General features: G+C 33.5%; 2 protein-coding genes across 3 annotated transcripts; both read left to right on the plus strand.

Moving 5' to 3' along the window:
• Positions 1-52: 52 nt before the first annotated feature.
• LOC148626702 (uncharacterized) lies at positions 53-4,612 on the plus strand. Of its 2 annotated transcripts, XM_088570918.1 has the most exons (7): positions 53-884; positions 1,046-1,117; positions 2,091-2,268; positions 3,075-3,095; positions 3,352-3,437; positions 3,990-4,048; positions 4,276-4,612. In XM_088570918.1, the coding sequence occupies exons 1-7, from the start codon at positions 138-140 to the stop codon at positions 4,487-4,489; spliced, it is 1,377 nt and encodes a 458-aa protein (XP_088427044.1). In that variant the 5' UTR covers positions 53-137; the 3' UTR covers positions 4,490-4,612. The 2 variants fall into 2 exon arrangements, with proteins under 2 accessions (XP_088427044.1, XP_088427045.1); XM_088570919.1 differs by lacking the exon at positions 3,990-4,048 and having other exon boundaries at positions 4,276-4,451.
• Positions 4,613-6,803: 2,191 nt separating this feature from the next.
• Positions 6,804-16,301, plus strand: LOC148626703 (uncharacterized). Its single transcript, XM_088570920.1, has 7 exons — positions 6,804-7,817; positions 8,898-8,966; positions 11,264-11,438; positions 12,133-12,153; positions 13,351-13,436; positions 13,825-13,883; positions 15,400-16,301. Exons 1-7 carry the CDS (start codon positions 7,038-7,040, stop codon positions 16,052-16,054), a joined length of 1,845 nt encoding a protein of 614 aa, XP_088427046.1. The 5' UTR covers positions 6,804-7,037; the 3' UTR covers positions 16,055-16,301.
• Positions 16,302-16,778: the final 477 nt, after the last annotated feature.

Raw genomic sequence — 16,778 nt, forward strand, 5'->3', positions numbered from 1 at the left:
CTGTCTAATAACTTACAGCTTTTGTTTTCGCTTAGTCAGATAATATTAATTGTTTACTTTTCACAAAGAAAATTGAACCACTCAAACATTTAATTAAACATTTTATCGCATGTTTTCGAATTTGCTATTGATGTAAAATGGATTTCTATTTTCTGAGGACTCAAAAAGAAGCTTACATGCCTCGCTACATTCCAAGCACAGCTAGGAACAAGATGAATCATGCAGATAAATTTCCTAAGAATCAATACCAAAAGCATATTCGAAGCAGTGATTGGAAGAAAGTGCAGAAATTCAACAAAAGTAACAAGAGAAAGCGGAAAACAAGTTTTCCAAAATGTACAGTGGAAGGAATTAGTTATATTAGTTCAAACGATTCATGGTCAAGCATGGACACAACTTTTCCGATGCGGAATTTATATGGTGTACAAAATAAACCAATGAGGATTAAAAATTCCACAGAACCAAACACAAAGGATCCACAAATATTCGTAAGGAGAGAAATGGAAAGTTTAGAAAGAAAAAATCGTGATCATTTTTCAACAAATTTACGTGGTCACGAAATTTTAGAGGCTAGTGCCTTTCCGTCCTATCTTTCTATCCACGCACCTGAAGAGGACAACTATGATTACACAAGAAAATTAAATCATAAAGACATGAATAAAATCTTAGCTGTCCATTGTTCTCGCAATAGCACAAATCTTGACGAGATCAGGAGTTTTGAGTATGCATCTTCACCGAGTTCATCTCGATCTGGTACCACTTCATCCATCGAACTACCTCATCGCTATAGACGTGATCCGAACAATCTTAATAGTGAAGAAATGCCAAGCTGGGTTCAAGCTTTGCTTATTCAAAAGTCGTCTCTGAATCGCAGATTTCAAAGAGTAAGTGCAGCCAATATTTAGAAAGTGCTAAAAAGGATATATCCTTTTTGAATTAGTGATGGTTTAACACGTTCTTTTCTATTTGCGGTGTATAGAATCTAATTTGCTGTAATCACACTCGACAAGCATATAACCCTGTAATTTTTTTTATTCATTTGTAGATGAAAGCATCTATTCAGAAGTGGTCCTTGCGAGCACGTGGAGTCAAGATTTCGGAGTCATACGAACCAAAGGTATAGTGTTTTTGAATTGTAGATAAATAATCTGTAAATGTTAGGAGAGAAAACATCCACTGAATTTGTCCCATCATACAAAAACTGGTGGTAACATATGTTAGTGAAAACTAGCATTATCCTAACTATCAGAAAGCGTAAGCTCATTCTTCACAAACATTATCAACTTTTGAACTCAAGAAAACACAAAGTGGTGATGCACCTTTGATGCTTTTCCCCCTTTTTGTGATGTGAACCCATTTATTCTGATGATGACTTCCTAGAAAATTGAATTCATTACGTACATGTACGTGTGTAAAGGTGTGTAGGTGAGTACAATGCGAAATATGATCCCAGTTTTAAGAATCGTACGGATAAAAGAAAAGTCCATAATACTTTTTATGCCCAAAAACTAAAATTTTAGGACATATTTGTGTTACCCCTGTCCGTCCGTCTCTCCTGACATTTTTCGTATAGTAAATAAAAATACTTGTACCAACTAAAATGAAACATTGCCAAAGTTTTAATATTGACAATTGTAAGCTCAAACATCATTTTGAGTTTTCGTGATAATATTTGATTCAAATCCACATGGTAAAATGAACACTATTTTTTAAGTTTATTAATAAGAATTTTCAAAAGATTTGATCTATATGTGTTCTCCTACGTATAAATGTAATATATATGTTTATGGAGGAATGGTAGAAAATCATTTCAGCAGCTTAACAGGTCAGTGAAAAACATTCATTGTGTTGTCCAAGTGTCAAAATACAAATCTATCATGTGCGGGGCATATTCTGGGTCAAATACTTTACAGGGGTAGTCCTACTTTAATATTTTGACTAAACAATTGTGTCCTTGTGAATTGCGAGGGATTACTTTGTTATATGTACATTAGTACGCCCCCTGGTAAACTGATGGTGTTTAAATTATACAAATGTAATTATGATCTGTAACATCATGTGTACCCACAAAGAAATATCTTCCTCTGCAGAGTTCAGTGGTATTCCACACTGAAGAAAGTCAACATGCATTATCTAGAACACCATCACCAGATCGAGGTCGCGACGAGACTGCGCATCGCCAGACAAGTAACAACCTTGTGGTGTGTATGCTAGGACTGTTCCTGATGGTGGTTGCAGTTTTCCCTGTTATCGTATTGATCTTTATATGTAAGTATTCTAATGCTGTCATGATTGTCTCAAACGTTTATCCTCATCGATGCATATTCTTATTTTTTTATCTTTCGATAAAAGGTCATCAAAGATCAAGGTCACATCAACACTTCAAACCTTTATTTGTTGTCAAATACAATTTCTACTGAGCATAATGATTATAGGTCATCAAAGTTCAAGAACACACTGACATATATAAGTCTGTAAGTTAAAAATAAAAATAATAATAAAAATCTTTTCTTCAACTTTTCCTTCCATAGTGGCAATATCTCTTCAACACCTGCGTATGGAGTTTTCATATCACAACTCATACGTTATGCCAGAGCGTGTCGAAACTACGCGGACCTTTTGTACTGTGCTAGTCATCTTTAACAGGTTTATGTTGCTACAAGTCATTACTGTAAAAGTTTTATGGTCGTCATCATGAACTATTTGACCGTTATGTTACATCCGTCTGCACCATGAGAACCGGTTTATTTACTGTGTCATGGTTTTCCCATCCTTTACCCTACCGGTGCACCAGGTCCACTTATAACTGCTTATTTACTTTGTTTCTATGACCGAGTTATTTTGGTAAGTTCATGTTCATTGTTGTCTTTGTATTTATATATTTTCCCTGTTTAGACGTTATTTTTGGATTTTGGATTATATTCTAACAATACCGTTCGAATCCTGGTACTCTTTAAAACCCTTCATATGTCGTCACAGGATAAACAATTTGTATAATAACTCTCCCAAGTGTTGTTTTTTGTATTTTTTTTCCTTGTATTTAAATGGATAATGCTACTTTTATTCTTTTACAGACACAGACAGATCGGACTTCAGTAAGTAAAGTCACAAGTGCCAGATATTTTTCTCTTGATTTGAAAGAAAAAATAAAAAAAATAAATAGATGTGTCACAGCGTTACTCACAATACTCCACGACAATTTTGTCGCAAACGCATGTTAAGCTAAAAATATTTTTTAAATGAAATCAGTTTCTTCGTTGATGTTTTTCAGTTGAGTATGACACCGTTTGCTGAAAGCAAATTTCGGGAATACTGAATCGTAAATGTGACCAAATACATTTCTTTTTGCAGTCAAAATAGAAGTTAGAATGGTATTTAATGGGACCATGCCCTCAACCTTCGATGTCAGTGCGATGACACTTAGTATATGCAGTGAGGTAACATCTTGTATTCCTTAACAAGCGCTTATTAATGCAATTTTAGTGTGGACATTCATAATGCTAAAATGATTTATTTTACAAGGGCAGATCAAGGACTTTGTACGGGTATCAGCCGCGGTTTTTCAGAAAAAGGAGATGCTAGGACATTACTTGCCATTTTTTTGTCATTTTAACCAAATTTTCATAAAATAGGGAGTGCCAACTCCTTGCACCCTTCTCTGGATCTACCACTGTTGAAACACTTAAAGATGTACCAAACAGAAGAGTTATTGAAAAGTTATGATGTAATATGATTCAAGGACAAGACATAAGTCATATTAAGCATCAATTTCAAGACAATTCGGACCAGGATACCTTGTATTCATTGACTTTATAAGCAAAATCGTAATCGTTTATTGACAAAGGTTTACTACTTTTTTGTATTGGTTTATCTATTTCATGATCCACTTTGTTAAAATATGCGAGAATGATACTACCCATATGTGCATCAAAGGTATACAAATACGGGACAGCCGTTAGCGCTGTTTCAACACTTTTTTTCTTTTATAGATTGATAATGCCTTTTCAGAGGTGCTCTCTTTCTATAGTTGTGATGTTATCCGATTTTTGTAAGTATAATGGTACTTTGTTTCACTACAGTACAATCTATACTGTCTCGTGTGAGATGAGAGATAATTCGTATTAATTTGCACTCTGTCATCATAGGATTGAAATATCACCAGAATTATTTTAATCGTCATCCAAAATTATTATAGATGATTATTCAAGATAATCTGTATTTCTCCTGGAGGTCTTAATACGCTTACTAAGTATTTAAATCTTCTCTCTTTTTCAGGATTTTACCCCAAGTATCAGAAATTCTAACCGTGTTTAGAATAGACAATATTCCAGGAAGGATTACTATGAAAACAATTTTAAACGAACATTTTACCAATCTTCAGAATATACGAAATTTCGTATATATAGAGAAATCTGTATTTATTCATTCCTATGAATTTCTACCTGAGCGGCTTCTAGGTACTCAAAGTTACTCGCGTGTAAGTACATGATATAGGCGAGGAAGATGTGAATGGATGATTCTGTTGTAAATGATGACAGTGTATCCCCCCCAAAAAAAGTTTTAGGTTTTGTAATTTATTTTGTTTTTGAAGAAAAATAAAGTTTTTCGATATAACCATTATCTTGTTCAAATAATAATAAAAATGAAACTTCAGATTGATTGATAATGATTTAACGTCCAATGGGAAATATTTCATGCATTTCAGGACGAGAGAGATACTGCTATATACAAGGCCGACATACTGAGCCGGATATCACAATTCATGGCCTAAAAGTGAAAACATGAACACATAGACAATGCACATACATAATGAACCAGACAGAATGAAACACTATTATACATGTATATATCAAAACCTATACATAAGGAAATCGAGACGTCACACCAAAAAAAAAAAAGCACTTGCAATAGGACCATCAGGTTGTCCGGAAGTGTAAGTAAAGTATGTCCTGCTTCGTCACAGGCACCCACCACATCGCAATATGAGCTTAACTCCCCGACTAATTCTGTCGAAGCGGAATCACAACAAAGTCTCATTAAAGACAACTGAGTGATTCACGCTTGAAAAAGTTTAAAGATGTAAACAAAGAATAAGATTAATATCTATGGCAAAACAATATATATTGTATAAAATAAAAAAATGATAAAATACTATGACAGTATGTACATGTGACTCAACAAAACGGGATAGGTTTTTTTCATATTTACGGATGAAAGTATTTCAGCAAGTTTTTCAAAGGAACGTAACCCACTAATATGTTTGGGTCTCACTAACCACTTCCGGGTCAAATGGCCACCCCCGTATGTAGTACCAAAAACACACTGAACCTAGACATATACATTGTAAGTGCATTATTTGTGTGTATTATGATTAAAAGTAGTCAAAATGAAGCTGAGAATGTGTACTTTAAAATCATATATGTAATTAACTGCAAAAGTGTGTGAATATTGTTTACATGTGTGAGTAATTTGCCTCCATGCTGTCAGTTAGCAGAACAGGTAAAAATGTGGATTTTCAGTATTATTTATTCAAGTAAATTTTGTGAAGAATTTCTACTATCATCGTACCATTAGCATAATGATTTTGGAAGCCTTATTTTCCAAGCTTCGCAACGGTATGCAACTTTAAGATGTCATTTGTCATGGGAATTCACAGTGAGACTTTGAAAATTACTTTTTTAACATGTAAAGTAATGGAAACGTTAGAAGTGGTTAGTGAGACCTTGAACCGTTCCATATATTTGAGAGAAACTTGTGGGACGAAAATATTACCACCCGGGGTTCCAGGTTACGTTTCCCAACAACACACGACAACCTGGTTGGCGGTCCCATTTTAGAAAGAAAGAACACTTAACATTTTTTTTGAAAGTATAACTTTTTTTCACTTCGGTAAGTAGCTAAATAGTTTGAAAAAAATATTTAAAAGTATCCAAGAATTTACCGTAGCTCCAATAAGTTAAAAGTCTGCTGATGTCCATTGCTCTAATCGGACAGTACTTAAACCAGTCTGTCGGGTTGGAGAGTTACCTGCTTCCATTTACTATTCTAATTTTGTGTATGTATTATTTATGTTCTTTGTTGTGTGTGTCTGTCTTTCATGTCTGGTATTTGTCCTTACATTACACTCTTGATTTCCGCTAGAATCTTGGTTCCCTTTTCAAAAAAAAAAAAAAAAAAAAAAAAAAAAACCAAGTCAAGGAATATGAAAAAAAGGATATTGGCACTTATTTAACTTGCTGCGTTATATTGTTATTGAAGGGGAGGCAACCTTAGTTCCTTCAATTAAATTATGCGACATCAGCATGCGTTTTGGACTCATGCCACTACATCCCGACCATATTACATGTACCACACCCAACTGAATAATCAGGTTTCATACCTGGCATGTCACCAGGAGATGTAAACACAAATCATCCTATGATTATATGAGCTTAAGCTAAAAAATTAATATCTTACAAAAGCACTTAATATAATATAAGAAAATTATTTTCATCATGCCTATTACATAATTCATTTCTTTAAATGAATTATTCCTAAATACATTTGATTATCCCCTCAGACTGCTAAACAAACACATTGAATGGCTTATTTTATATTTAATTCCATTCGGTGAAGTTTTTGAAATTCAAAATGAGATTTTTGAATTACAGAACTTTAAAACGACAAAGGAAATATCGATCTGGTCAATATTTCATTTTTGCTATGTAAAATGGGGTACATTTAAAGGGAGAAACTATTCATGCAACAATGAAATATCTATTGTGCATGTATAAAGACAATCTCCTTATGAAACATACACTTTTTAAAACCCTAAAATTAAAGTTTGAGTGCTTTACCCATTCACGAATAAAATGGACAATTGCTTTACACGATTGAAAGGATAAAACAATAGTCACACATATAATATTTATGTGTATACGGTTCGTGGTTTTGATCAAATGTAGATATGTTTTAATGGATCAATTGCTTATAACGGATTTTATTTGTTTGGTTTGTGGTCCCTCTTAGCATGTCAGATACTTGAACTTCCGGATACAATGAAAAATGGACGAAGCATCGGTCAAACACTTCCTCTTGGTGCGTCGGGATATTACGAGGAAGAGAAGGATAGTTCGCTTCCCTATAACAATGACCGTTTAGATGACGCAGTAAGTGTTGACTATTCTCAAGCACTAGGAGGAACACCGCGTATAGCAAGTGGTACTAGTGGAGGATATGCCAGTAAAATTGTACACAGTTCAGTAAGGTCAAAGAATGAGCATCCATTTGTATCCAGTGGACAGTACGAAATGCGAATTAATACAAACTTATTACATCAGACCACCAGTACACCGGAACCTAAATTTCAGCGAAAAAATAGCGGGACTTATGCTGAACGTATTGGAAATTCAATGGCAGACGACCGGGAGCACGGACAAATTGGAAAACAATGGTTTCCTATTGGAATCGGTAAAACTGTGCATCACAACTACCAAAATCAGTCTTACCGAGAAAAACAAGACGCGTACCATCCACCAATACCAGAAGACATCCGTCTTGAAGGACTTGAAAGTCCTAGATCGACGCAATGGCCGGAAACAGCAAGGTCATATCCAGTCGGATTTGAAGCATCAGACATTGCAGACGATGCTCCATACATTCCTCCGACTGGAGAATCAACTGATCAAGCATCGTTGGGAAGACAGACAAAGAAATATAAGTCAAAACGAAAAGAAAGCAAAAGAGATAAACAGGAAGACTTGATTCATCCAGAAACGCCGCCATGGGCTGACCGTCTTTTGACAAAAGAGTCATCCTTGCTCGGAAAATTCAGAAATGTGAGTATATAGAGTCTATCTAAAGGCATGTATTGTTCAGAAAAGGTACATACATTATACATATAGTAAAAGCGGCTTCATATTACTCAAGATTTCAAGTTTTAAAAAGCTCTTTTTAATAGCTATTTATGATCAATATTTCAAGGTATGAAATTCGTCAGAAAGAAAATAAGGTGGATCCGTGCATGTGTATTTAGTGGAATTCCAAAATTTCTAATTTTCTCATATCAGGAAATCTGAAAACTATTTCATGTAAATTGATTATTGTAATGTGGCACATTGTGATTAACTTCTATTTTTCATCAAAGTTGTTCAAAAGTACAAGAAAAAACATTGAAAATGCCAGATGCCTCTATTACAAGAAAATTATCAAATATCACAATTATGGCTATATTGCTACTGATTCTTTGGCCTAACTATTTTTTTTTTGGATGGCTAATTACTATTAAAATGGAAAAAGAATCTTATTTGAATTTTAATTCCACACCAACGATTTTTTTACGACCAAATATTCAAATTTTTAAAAATGGAGGGTGGTCTGACAGTTTTCCGTATATTTCTGTAAATAGCCCGTTGACCCCCATATCCTTTTTTCTCTTCAAAACATCACAAATTTGTGTTAGCAAAACATTAGTTTATGACAAAAAATAAATGGGGGATTTTTATCAATATAAATTTATGTGTAAATATCTGGGCTTTTGTTTATGGGCCTCAATAGCCTCAAATTGCAATTTTACTAAAATGTAGTTATATTTATTGGTGTAATACAAGAGATCCATTGGACTTGATTAAATGATCCCCTCCCCATCGAGTATTCGAAAATGTTGATCAAGTAATAAATAGATACATAAACACACTGTCAAGCGGGAGAAATGATCGTAAACAGATCGATAAGGATGTCAAGTATTGAAGCTTGATCGTGGACGTGGGATGTTAAGTTGATGTAAACGATCATTAACATCCTTTATGTTCACAATCAAGCTGTAATACTTGACATCCGTTATCAATTGGCTTCGCTTGTCAATGTGCTGGGATGACCATTATTTTAAATGTGTATGAACACTTGTCTATCGTTTTCAGATGCGGTCTGCTATAAACAGATGGACAATAAGACGTAAAACGAGATTGCGTCCATTAAGCAAAACACGGGTAAGTCATGTCTAGCTTAAAAATTAAAAGTGTTGGAGGAACACTATGTTTATAAGTTCTGGAAAGCATTTTATTTTTGACATAGTAATTGCTAGTGCCTACGGCTAAACAAGTTTTTTGAATGGTAATTTGTACGTACAAACTGTTTAGTTTGATATTCTGGTTCCAATCGACCAGTCTCAGATGAGTTAATCTCCATCAATCTGTATATTGGCACGGACTCGACCGAAGCTGCGACAATGGGGCCGATTCGCGTCAGTATTTCTTTTTTACACTCCTGTAGTAATATCTGACAGTTTTGGCGTTATCGTATGGTCAATTTTCTCTAAATCTATTTTACAATCAAGCTATAAACACAGGGGAATCCCAGAAAAGTCTAGCGGTCAAGAGACGCTATGGTCATCAAGTGTTCCTACTTTTGTAATATCATTTATGGCTTTATTGCTATTTTATTCTCGATTTTTACGGAGAGCATTTTTGAGCTTCTTATTTCAGATTATAATCAGCTTTCATAGCGATTTCATGATGGCGAAGTACCTCCGGGATGCTTTTCGTGAAGAAAAGTTATTATCGTTTTTCTAGAAATCACAAATCAAATGGCTGATAACGATGAAATGAACTTTAAGTATCCCGATTAATTGAAAACGGATTTCTATTTTGTACCCGTAACTTGCATGTACGTCTTTTTCTTTGTTCAGAGAAAAATCGATATGATGGTTAAGGGTTAAAGAATCAAGTCCATTTTCTTAAGAAACAAAAAAATCTTTTTCAAAGATAAACTTTTTAAGTAGTACTCCAGCTTAGAATCATGCAAATCTGATAAATGACGGGAAAGTCTACATATCAATTTTTTTTTGATATTTTGTTTAAAACTTTATAGTTAAAAAGAAATACATGGCCTTTCATATAGCCCTGTTCTTAAGAGATATAAATTACAAAGAATTATTAAAGGAGATAACTCTATAAATGACACTGAAAAACAATAGAAACTATTGAATATTCAATGTGAATTTTCTCTTAAGTACAGACAGATTGAAATGAATGGTTAAACATTTTATTATGTAGACCCACAAAACAACTTTATAACAAAAGTGAAAATGTGTAGCAGCTTTTTTCGGGGTTTATCATATTTAACAATATTTGCATTATTTTTACAAAGACTGTTACTTAATATCATCGGAAATTTATGTTATCACATTGTAATGCAATAAGGAAACTGATCAGCGTCCCCCAAAGTAAAAGTGGCTAGGACCCCATGCATTTTGTTATTTAGGTTCTTTATTCAAAAACGATGTATATTGGCAAATTTGGAAAAAAAACGTGCTTATTTACATACTAGTTCGCAATTTAAGAAACCCAAATTGTATAAAAAGCGCAAAACAAACTTAGACCAGCGTAAAATGTTACTATAATGCAGTTAGTACATTTGAAATTTAACTAATTAACCACTTCTCAATATTCCAGAAAAAGTTATTCATTCACTCTTATGAGGCTGACTTTATAGCTGATCTGATCCAAAGGAAGTAACATCGTTTAGCCAGATCTTTTGATCTGAGTTTCGCTGAATAGATAAATAATACTCGTTAAGGGGATTTTAAACATTACATCCACCCCAAAGAACTTGTGACCAGACACTGTGAAGTCAGCTCATATCTTGACCTTCTCTTAGAGATCGATGGTAAAGGAGAACTATTGACCAAACTATACGACAAACGCAATGACTTCATTCCGTATTGTCAACTTTTCTTTCATCTGTGGCAACAACGTATTGAGTTTTCATATCACAACTCATGCGTTATGCCAGAGCTTGTCGTAACTTAACAGATTTTTTGTGCCGCGTCAGACTTCTAACAATCAGGTTTCTGGAACAGGGTTATGTTGCTACAAGATAGAAGTCATCACTACAGAAGTTTTATGGTCGTCATCATGAAATCGTGAAGGTGTATCCATCTGCACCATAAGAACTTGTTTGTTCAGCGTGTCATAGTTTTCCTTTTCTCTTTCGTCTATCCCGGACTCTGGAGTCCGTTGCTCATTTATTTTGTTGCTTTATACGTATTTTGGTTTTTTATGATCTTTGTGCGTTTCCATGTCTGGTCTTTGTCCTTGGATTACATTCTTTATATTTCCGCTATAATCCACTCTCTCATTGAAGATAAAACTACCCTTTGGATTTTATTTTAACGATTCAGGATCTCAGGAAAGTTTGCACTTCTAGACAGGAATTTTCGTGCTCCCCCTATGTATGGTAATCTGTTGAAAATTGAATAATATAAACCCTTGTTTCATTTTTATAGGGTCAATCTGGGTTTGATATATTCTACAATCCAGAGCAGGAGCGAATCGACAGTACGAGCAATTTAGTAGAAAAGAATAAAAAAAGATACAAGACAAACAATGTAGCTACATTTTTGTGTGGTTTATCATTAATTGTAATATTCGTTTTTCCTGTTATACCGATCCTCGTCATCTGTAAGTAAATTTTATTAGAAAAAGTAGCGAATCACAATAATTTAAAAAAAATACCCGTACTGTAAATGACATTATTTCTCTATCTGAAATTTCTTTTCAGTCAATAATTCTGTTGACTGGAACTTCTTCTGAAAATAATTACATTTACTGTGCATAACATTACGCTAATTTCTTGGATTCATGAGTCGAGGGAATATATACATGCAGCATAAGGGTTCGCCCACAATTAAGTGGAATACTTTTATTGATCACGGTTTATTGCCTTTTTCTATGCATATCTAAAATGTAATAAGAATAGAATAAGAAAAACAAATGAAATGAAATTAAATTTTTTCATCGGCGTGTACAAGCTTTGGCCGGTTGTTCATTTTGGACACCATTGAAGCGCCGAGGAAACCTCAAAAATGAAACATTCAATTTTTAAATACATCATAACAAAGACGAAAACGATCTATTTAAAAAGATAATAGAAATCTAATGAGAAGTTTGACCAATCAAAATTTTAGTTCCATGATTTACTTCAAACTGTAATGCCTAAATAGGTGCATGCGCAGAAGACCTTATTAAAATTGATAATATTTTCCCATTATTTATAAAAAAAAAATCAGTTCATCCAAAGCCTCGATTCACGAAAACCGATTCTATATCTTATTCCGTATCTTGTTAGTCTGTATTTATCCATTTTCCTTTTTAGACACAGATAGATCAGATATAGGTAAGTACTAAGTGTTTACATTGAAAAATTCAGTATTTAAAAACGCCGTAAAACAGTTGTTACGGTTTAAAAAGGCGGCTTTTAAAGCTGCAGTGAATGAATTTAAAATCCACCCTTTGTTAACATTGTTTTATCAATTTTGTACAAATGTGGAAAAATGAGGAAATGATAGTCTGGAAACCCCTCTTTATATTTTCTACATCCGCCCTTGGATTCCATTTTCAGTTTAAGAAATAAAACAACGGGTTCAAGGAATATATACATGTATGAATTTTAAAATTAATGATACATATGTTGGCACAGTATATATCTAATACATTTGGAATACTTGCCACTAACAACAGATAGCACGACGAAAACATATATTTTTTATAATTACATTGAAAATATGATGACGGAAACGTTTTACAACGAACTGTTTGGAACCATTTTAAAATTTCTTAACTTCTCCACCATCTAAGATCTGCTGTAACAATACAAGCACAATAATGTTTTATTTCTGAAATTACACTTTCTGATCTTTACCAAAAATCGCGACCAATTCCTATTTCACTCTCAATTAATTGTCGAACAGTCTTTTATATGACATTAGGAATATGTAGGTTTGGGTGTAGGAGTGTATTTGACGTCATTGTAACACACACACACACACACACACACACACACACAAAACAAACGAAAAAGTAGCTTAATTAATTCAAAAGGCATGCTCGTTTTTTTTCAATGTGTCATAGTTTTCCTTTCCTCTTTCGTCTACTACGGACTTGACTTTTTTTATGAGCAACTCGGTGGTGTTTCTGGAAAAGCAGGCGCTTACCCTATCTGTGCACCTTGTCCATGCTCCCAGTTTTTAGTGGAGTCCGAGTTGCTCATTTGCTTTTGTTACTTTGTATGTTTTATTTTAGTTACTTTATGTTCTTTGTTGTGTATGTCTGTTTTCCTTGTCTGGTCTTTGTCTATGGATTACATTCTTTTGATTACTGCTATAACCTTGGTTCCCTTGATTACTCTTTCGGCATATTAAAGATACGAAATGCTTGCTTTTTAAGTGATCTTTATGGAAGGAAACCTGTAAACGACATTTGACATGTTTCCTTTAAGAATAATTGCCTTATAAAACAAGAGATGCGTCCCGCGAGATCAATACACAATCTTCCCGAAAATGGCTATTTACTAATTATACTTTTTTATCTTTAGCACAGATACAAATTAGTATGAAGTTTAATGGGACGGTTGATACATGTTTTAATGCCAGTGGAATGACCTATTCTATATGTTATCAGGTATCAGTCATATATATACTTTTGACACGCAGAGATGGGACAAATCTGCCAATATTTTGTTAAATTTCGTCCCCAAATACGCTGGGTTATATTTGTTGTGTTTGAGAAACAACACGTCGAATATGGTTATCTTTTTCATATTGTCTCTGAACTTTCTTCCCCTTTTACATAATTGAATTAGTAAAGCAGAATTTTGTCGTCACAAGACATAATGGAAGGATAAACATAGCAGAGTTGAAAAGATATAGAAAGGCGATGGTGCAAGTAAATTTAAATTCATGCTTCCTCTAATGTTCTATTTTTGTGTAGGTTTTTTTTTTGTTTTGTTTTGATAAACAATAACGACTGTGTGTGGCCATACTATTTAAATAATGTTTGTTCATTGTAGATTGATTCGGCATTTTCTTCTACAAGCACTTTTCAGTCCTGTGGTGTCACTTCCTTTAGGTAAGCTTCTCTCTATAGATTTAAGCAGCAGTCTTTCACGTGTGGGAAAAATTTTACAATTTTTCTGCAGTGTATAGATTTTCATAAAATTACCATAATTGAAAGGGAAATCAAGGAAACCAGGATTCGAGGTTATTAAAAAAAGAACAAAGTCCGATGGTAACGACTAGACAAGGAAGTTAGACACACGCAACAATGAATATGAAATTACCAAAATATCACACATGTACAAACGAAAGTAAACGGGCAAACCGATCTCCCCTTAACAAGGGGATCATAGACCAGGTGCATCCGTGGATAAGCATCCTCTGCTTTTCTGGGAACACCAACCGTGTTGCTTTTAAAATGCTCATAGAATGTTGTAACGTTACGCGCGATGTTCATACACGAAAGCATAACAGAATATCAGGATTATCAACAACGCACAATATTAGGGGAAAACGTTGTTTTTAAGTTAGTGGGACTATCTTGTAAAACTCTGAACAAAATGACGATGCTTTATCTTGATAAAAAGGAAAATGACAACATATGGATATTATTCAAATTGAGAAAAAATATCATTCTGAAAATTCATGAAATGAAACACGTAAAAGAGCATTATTAAACAAACCAATCAGTCAGTCCAAGATTGGAAGTACGACAATTCTGTAAGGTTCAGTAAAATAGATCATATTTCAAACCATGACGCCTGGAGGGGCATTTTGCTGAACAATTATAATATTTATCAAATTAAAATTTATTTAGTAATAAAATCATTTTCCTTTCTTTGTTCAAATCTTTTGTTCTTTTCTTCTTGATTCTAGAATCGTTTTGCCGATTTCGTTTTTCAAACGGGACATATTTCATTGTGCCATATGGGATTTTTTTTCCAGTGACATCACAAGCAAATTATAGAATATCACAAAAGTGACTACCACAGACTCATCGTTTCATAAAGCATATGTTGCTTGGTATTCACTTGAAACTTATAGTTAGTATGTACGATTAATTAAAATTGTTACCTGGAACAAGCTGAAAGTCAAAAAGTTATAACCGTCAAGAGCGTACCTTTATGATTAATATTTTATTTTTTCTTAAAGTCCTTAGATTCAAAAATAAAGAAGAAAGTTATTATTTGGCACGAAAATAGCGATTATTTGGCATGATTTTAGCTATATACGCTGATAATTTAACGGAATTGGAACACCGCTGTTAACGTCTTTGCAAGTGTTCCACATATGACATTATTGAATACTTGCGACGTATATTCAGCCTCCACATTTTACTGTAAAAAGTAATATTGTTCATGAGGTACCAGTTTTCGTGTGTAGACCAAACAACGAAAATTGGTTCCCAGTAGAATGGAGAATCCCATTGATTTGTATACTGAAAACTTCAAACTACGAATTCAAGAATACATGAACCTGTGTTTCTTCCCTTAACCACGAAAATGGTATCCACGAATTACAATACTTTTACAGTAATCGAAAGCGTTTCATAAAACAAAAAGACAAAATTATTTTATTTTATTTTTTAGGAATGGGTCTATAGAAGCAGACATCTCGTTACTATTCACGTCTTCTAACATACCAAACAATAAAAATGTAGTTGATACCATTAACACCCATTTTACAAATCTTCCTGTGTTCCATAAATACGTATACAAACAGAATTCCATAAGAGTTAAACAATATACATTCATTAAGTCTAGACTTATAGAACCACAGCCCTATACTAGAGGCCTAACAACGACTACTAATTCGGAATTAAATTTAACACCTATACCCAACGGAATTACTACACCAAAAATTGAAACGCAAACTACAATTGAAAAGTTCGTTACTTCTGAATTTGATCCAACCACAACAATCCATACATCATTAGCACATGCAACTTCAACAACAAGAGAGACAACAGAAACTAAGGAACAAACCAAAGAAGCTAGCACTTTGTCTACGTCAATATTTACAATAAATGAATCGTCGAGTGCAGCGACAGAAATGTCAACAACTCCAGTTGAGCGCATGTCGGTTGCTAAGACCAATGAGCAATCCTCGACATTTGAAAGTACAAAAACAACAAATGGACATATTTCAACTATTTCTACAGTTGTAACAACAACACCAGCAACAACAACATCAACACCATCATCATCATCATCATCATCATCAACAACAAGAACGACAACATAACGAGTATTTAATTGTTTAAATCGATTGCCACTAGAAATTGATAACTTAATTTGACAAGGTTACGAATTAAACAAGAATTCTTTCTTATTCTTCGTGATTGTTTTCGAACAAAGCATATATAATATTTGAAATATTTTTGTTTGTTTCATTGTTTTACCATTAAATTAACAGTGGCTTCCATCGATATAAAATGACTCTTTATTTTTTTTTACTTTTACAAGTTTTGATTAAAATTTGCACAAATGTTTTTAATTGTTACTAAATTTCCAAATAGAGAAAATGTTTGAAGAAATAACCACTTTATATGTTATTTATATCACTTTTACAATATAGTTATAGTATTTAACATATTTACATCTGGAGGATTTGGTATGACATTAACAAAATAAATTATAAACTAAATAACAAATTTTCACATAACATTAAGCATTACCAACTAATAGATACAAAAGAAAACAAATTATTGGGAATCCCAAAATACCAACAAGGTCATAAAACTACATGTACCCAGATGATGAGAGATTTGAATATATTAAACTTAAAGCATTAAGAAAACTACACGGAATTGAAAGAAAAGGTTTCAAAGAGAAATATTATTTAGGTAACTTCAAACATGAACTTTAACTAAGATAAAACTGTAAGGACCGTCTTTCATAAAACTCTGTCCAGTAGTTTCAGAGAAAAAGATGTTTGAAGAAAATATTGACGACGACGGACGCGAATA

This window comes from Perna viridis, chromosome 2 (genome assembly GCF_037379345.1).
Source record: "Perna viridis isolate PV_CMFRI_1.1 ecotype Kerala chromosome 2, ASM3737934v1, whole genome shotgun sequence".
Classification (NCBI taxonomy): Eukaryota; Metazoa; Mollusca; class Bivalvia; order Mytilida; family Mytilidae; genus Perna; species Perna viridis.

Excerpts from the sequence above, each read along its gene's own strand:
- LOC148626702 (XM_088570918.1), top strand. The coding sequence starts at position 138 with ATGGATTTCTATTTTCTGAGGACTCAAAAAGAAGCTTACATGCCTCGC. Across the intron at positions 885-1,045 it reads TGAATCGCAGATTTCAAAGA|ATGAAAGCATCTATTCAGAA; the intron begins GTAAGTGCAGCC and ends ATTCATTTGTAG. Across the intron at positions 2,269-3,074 it reads TATCGTATTGATCTTTATAT|ACACAGACAGATCGGACTTC; the intron begins GTAAGTATTCTA and ends ATTCTTTTACAG.
- LOC148626703 (XM_088570920.1), top strand. The coding sequence starts at position 7,038 with ATGAAAAATGGACGAAGCATCGGTCAAACACTTCCTCTTGGTGCGTCG. Across the intron at positions 11,439-12,132 it reads TATACCGATCCTCGTCATCT|ACACAGATAGATCAGATATA; the intron begins GTAAGTAAATTT and ends TTTCCTTTTTAG. Across the intron at positions 13,437-13,824 it reads CCTATTCTATATGTTATCAG|ATTGATTCGGCATTTTCTTC; the intron begins GTATCAGTCATA and ends TGTTCATTGTAG.